General features: G+C 45.8%; 1 protein-coding gene across 1 annotated transcript in view; it reads right to left on the bottom strand.

Annotated features, from left to right (window-relative positions):
* Window positions 1-5387, bottom strand: part of LOC106821518 (transmembrane protease serine 11D-like) — a 6795-nt gene extending 1408 nt beyond the window's left edge. Inside the window, exons 1-7 of the mRNA XM_014826366.1 lie at window positions 5359-5387; window positions 4255-5057; window positions 4012-4133; window positions 3411-3538; window positions 3041-3113; window positions 2349-2535; window positions 1732-1880 (exon numbers count right to left, since the gene is read on the bottom strand). Coding sequence (XP_014681852.1) covers window positions 1732-1880; window positions 2349-2535; window positions 3041-3113; window positions 3411-3538; window positions 4012-4133; window positions 4255-5057; window positions 5359-5387 — 1491 coding nt within the window. The remainder of the gene's footprint in view (window positions 1-1731; window positions 1881-2348; window positions 2536-3040; window positions 3114-3410; window positions 3539-4011; window positions 4134-4254; window positions 5058-5358) is intronic.

Genomic DNA, 5387 nt, shown 5'->3' with positions numbered 1-5387 from the left:
CACATCTGCACACATATGTTCATGCTCATTACTATGCTTATGGGTGTTTTCATAGATTCGATTTTTTGTTTTATTGGTTCAGATTTATCACATAATAACATTTCACGGATCGAATGATTACGATATCAAACGATCGAATCGATTCCGGATTCACGGATCGACATGATGTGATTCAACGGATCGAATACTCCGATTCGTGAATGAATCATGCGATCCGGGAAATCGAATCACATCCGTGAATCGGGGAATCATGTCGATCGCTGAATCGATCATTCGATCCGCCTGGATGGAAAATAGAGGAAAGACGGACGAGGCTATATGAGGAGGGGAGAAGCGTGGTACAGGAGGAAGGCAGAAGAAGTAGAGGCGGGGAGAAAGTAGTGGGGAGGAGGAGGAGAAAAAGGGTGGGGTAAAGAAGGTACGAAAACGAGCTGAAAAGGCTAGTGAGGAGAGGAGGGGGAAAGGGGCAGCGAGCGCTATAAAAAAACAATGGGGACAGGAAGATAGAAAAATGTACAGAAGGCACGGTCGAGGAAGAGACTAGTAGAGGTGGTCGAGGAGGAGGTGGAGTGTGGTGGGGAGGAGGGGGAGCGGGTTAGAGCGGGAGGATGTTGGTGGAGGGGAGGGGGAGGGCTGGAGATAGGGGACAGAGCGAAGGTAGTGGAGGGGGAGAAGGTGAAGAGGGAGGAGGAACGAGGATGGTGAGGAGAGGTAGGAGGGGAGAGGAGATAGAAAGGGGTAAGGAGAGGATGCGTGGAAGAAGACGGAGGAGTAGAAGAGGGGGAGAAAGTGGTGGAGGAGGAGGGGGAGGAGGAGGGTAAAAGGTGGTAAAAGGAGGGAGGGAGGGAGGGAGTCGAGGTGGTAAGTGAGTGAGTGAGAGAGCGAAGGAGGGAGGGAGGCCTGTTCACCGGCCGGCCCGCAGAATGCACAATATATTGTAAGCGGGCAAATCCCACACGCCAGGGAAGTGATGGCGATGCGAGAACGCAACCGGTGTCAGGGGGAATGTACAAAACAGAGACGGGAAGGTCAGCGGTCGGGCCCGAGATCAAAGTGAGCCGTGGCTCGGGACAGAGCCGCGGCCAGCCGGAAAGCACGTAATTCCGTGAAACAAAACAAAGCATTCGATCCGTGAATCGAAGCATTCGATCCGTGAATCAAAGCATTCGATCCGTGAATCGAAGCATTCGATCCGTGAATCAAAGCATTCGATCCGTGAATCGAATGATTCAATTCCAGAATCGAATGGTTTGATTCGCAGATCGAATGATTCGATTCCAAAACCGAATGGTTTGATGCCAGAATCGAATGATTTGATTCTCTTTTCTGATATAAAATCAAATAATGTGAACATTTAAAACAGGGAATTATTGTCGATTTATTGCATATAACATAAGATTAAATAATCAAATATTATATGCGATAAATCAAATGTTATATGCAATAAATCAAATGTTATATGTAATAAATCGAATGTTATATGTGATAAATCGAATGTTATATGTGATAAATCGAATGTTATATGTGATAAATGGAATGTTATATGTAATAAATCGAATGTTATATGTGATAAATCGAATGTTATATGTGATAAATCGAATGTTATATGTGATAAATCGAATGTTATATGTGATAAAATCAACCATAAAACAAAAATCGAATTATGAAACAAAAAACATGCCATAGTAGGCCAATTAACGAGGATTGTAAGTATCGTATCTATGGGCTTGCCTGACAAGCATCTTTTCCACCGTTGATCAGATCTCCAGCGCAGACCATGGAGTTGGTGATGATGGAGTCACTACCGTACTTTTCCTGACAGGTCGCATCTGAGGTGACCACCACGACAACCTCCTGAAGACTAGTCGAGATTGAGCCATCTGGTGACAGATATCGAAATCGAAAACTAATTAGAAACGATATCTAAGGAAGTAAAATAATAATCAAAAATACAATAAAGGAAGTACTAATGCAGTACTTCCGTTTTCAGACGAAGTCATACAGTGAAGCGATAGCCGCAATCCGCCGAACGTTAGTATATATATATATATATAATATAAATGAAGACACGGACTTCGCGCTTGATTCAGGCGATCGTATCACAGCAATTGTGTTTGGCAATGTGTCGCCGATGCAAATATGAAACTATCGATGTAAATCCCGATAGAATGTGCGACGATACCTCATCTCTCTGAAACCACTCCCGCTATAGGAATACTAGAGTATAAATCGCAGACGCGCAGACGCGCCCCTATATAACATCGAGAGCGTATTAAGTATACTTAATAAGCTCTTGATAACATTTTCACGTTTGTCTGTATTCTGTCTGAACGTCCGTCAGTTATTACCGAACATAGTTGTCCCCCATCCTGTGACTGTCGTTGATTGGCCGACCAGATCATTGGTATCAGTAGTCGACAAATTGATCGGCTGAATTAGATCCGTGAAGGTCACCGGATCACTGAGCAGCAACATGGAGATGTCGTTGTCGATCGTTGCCGAAACGTAATTGGCGTGTTGCGTGAATCTCAGAACCTGGACAAAAAATCGCAAGAATTATTGTGCTTCCTAGAATAGAATAATAGAATAGAATAGAATTAGAATCGAGCGAATTGGAATCGAATGGAGTGAAATAGACGCGAAAGTCATGCAGGAAATTCCAGCAGGTATATATATCCAGCAGGTATATATATAGCCAGGTTCGATATATAGCAGGTTTATATATATCCAGCAGGTATATATAGCAGGTATATATTCCAGCAGGTATATATATTATAATATCCAGAGCCCATACTATTACTGCTGTAGTATTATGGGCTCCTTAGATTATTTTCATCATTAAACATTTTAATCGACGTTAACAATAACAAATTAGTACGGGAAAAACTTGCCAGTTCCTGTCCGACCCTTACTTACTTATTAATGTAACATGAAGGATAAACGAGCGGAGAAATCTCAGAGGGCAAGGATATGGGTATAGAGGTTACGCTGAAGGATATTTTAGCATAGGTAGTTTTGACAGAGCTCTGCATGTACTTACCTGGCGTAACGGAGCGTTCCTATCCCGCAACTGGTTGGTACCAATCCTTACGAATATATCGTATCCTCGTCTCCTAAGGTTACAAATAATTCATTATTATAATAATAAACAATATTCTACAGTCTCATATACAAGTAAATGCATCGCGATTGTGAACTGTAGTAAAACAATTCCAAATTATTACTGTATAATCGTAAAATGTAATTGTATCGTGAACGTTTACGTTTTCGTATGTTCACTTAATTTGCGATGTAACAGCAATGTTTTACTATAATATAAAATCCCGCAACTGCACTCGCGCACACTATAAACAGAACGAAGACAATTTTAACTTCTGACATATATAAATATATATCGTTGGCTAGCTCACCCAGTAGTGAGGCCCTCGGTGCAGTGAGCAGCAGTTAGAATGTGTCGGTCGCTAATGAGTACCCCGCCACAGTGGAACGTCGGAGCTGATCGAACGAATAACCTTCTACGTCGGATAAACATAGCCACCTATACGGACATCGAACATAAAAAAAATCGTTTTTTAAATGCCATATACAGCAAAGAGTATAAACAAGTGTATAAGTTATGGAACTAATAATAACAATAATAATAATAATTATTATTATTATTATTATTATTATTATTATTATCTTCATCATCATCATTGTGCTGCAGTAGCAGGTGTCTGTGAGACACTTTAATAGTTCGCGTTACCGTATCTATGCTCTTGTACCCAGAGAAGGGCGCGTTTCGTTTGTAGTCTGAATCTGTATGGCGCATGCAACAATGTTATCGGTGATGTTATATGCTGGCGTACACGAACCTCTTGCTAGATATGCAAGGTCAACGATGCCACCGCCGGCAGTGGCTTAATGCAACTAGCACCAAGTCATTATTCCTATTGATCTTGCTATCATATTACCAAGAGTCCATAATAGAGAATATTCTCTATAGTCTCTATTATGGCCTCTTGATATTACCTGCCACGGGTATTCTCCATCGTCCGCCGTTGTTCCGCCTACTATTCGTGTGTTGTCTCCGGACGGTGCTTGGCTACCTTGGTCAGATTCTCCTCTCGGGTCCGTGGGTGCGTTCACGACATCTGTATATACAGGGCGATGATCGACTGTGATTCTACGCTATAATCTCCGTGAAAGATTGACATGACATTTCGTAAAATTGCGGCTCGATATTAAACAATGATTAACGAGGAGATAGCCTACCGTTGTTGTTTGCAGAACTCTGCACCGTGACGGTGCGCGTCGCTATGTCGTTTCTCACGCCAGATGACGGCAATCGCGGCCATGTTGGGGTACTGACGGTTTCCTGATTCCGCTGCCTTCGTCTGACTCCGCCTCTCCGGCGAGGAGTACGTCCACCCGCCTGTCCGCCACTCACTCTCCGCCCAGCAGCACGTAGGCCCGTAGCAGCCGTCTCTATGGCGCGTCTGATGTTCCCTCCTCTATCCTGTGCTGGCGCAAGTTTGTCCGTCTGTTCACCGGTAAGCTTGGTCCTCCGTCCAGCATTCGGTCCGCGTCTCCGTCCCGTAGCACGTCCGCCCGTAGTTGCGTCAGAAGTCTCGCTCGTGGCGTCAGCGTCAGCGTTGTCGTCAGCGTCATTTCTCCCGCGTCCGACAAAGAGATTAATGAGTCCTCTACGATTCTGGCCAGTGGTCTGTCCGCTCCTTCGCCCACCCGTACGTTCGCGCCTTACTTGATTAAAGCGTTCTCGCCTCGCCTCATCAGTTCGTCCGCCCCTCCGCTCCGTAGCACGTCCGCCCGTAGTTGCGTCAGAAGTCTCGCTCGTGGCGTCAGCGTCAGAGGTTTTGCTCGTGGCGTCAGCGTCAGAGGTTTTGCTCGTGGCGTCAGCGTCAGAAGTCTCGCTCGTGGCGTCAGCGTCAGCGTTGTCGTCAGCGTTGTCGTCAGCGTCATTTCTCCCGCGTCCGAAAAAGAGATTGACGAGCCCTCCACGATTCTGTCCAGTGTCTCTCCGCTCCTTCGCCCACCCACCGTACGTTCGCGCCTTACTTGATTAAAGCGTCTTCGCCTCTCCTCATCAGTTCGTCCGCGCCCCCTCCGCTCCGTAGCACGTCGCCCGTAGTTGCCGTGCAGAAGTCTCGCTGCTCTGGCGTCAGCGTCAGAGGTTTTGCTCGTGGCGTCAGCGTCAGAAGTCTCGCTCGTAGCGTCAGCGTCAGCGTTGTCGTCAGCGTCAGCGTTGTCGTCAGCGGTCATTTCTCCCGCGTCCGAAAAAGAGATTGATGAGCCCTCCCACGATTCTGTCCAGTGGTTCTGCTCCACTCCTGCGACCACCGTACGTTCGCGCCTTACTTGATTAAAGCGTTCTCGCCTCTCCTCAT

The sequence above is a fragment of the Priapulus caudatus genome, unplaced genomic scaffold (genome assembly GCF_000485595.1).
Source record: "Priapulus caudatus unplaced genomic scaffold, Priapulus_caudatus-5.0.1 Scaffold76, whole genome shotgun sequence".
Classification (NCBI taxonomy): domain Eukaryota; kingdom Metazoa; phylum Priapulida; class Priapulimorpha; order Priapulimorphida; family Priapulidae; genus Priapulus; species Priapulus caudatus.
This window is presented reverse-complemented; position numbering and strand designations above follow the sequence as displayed.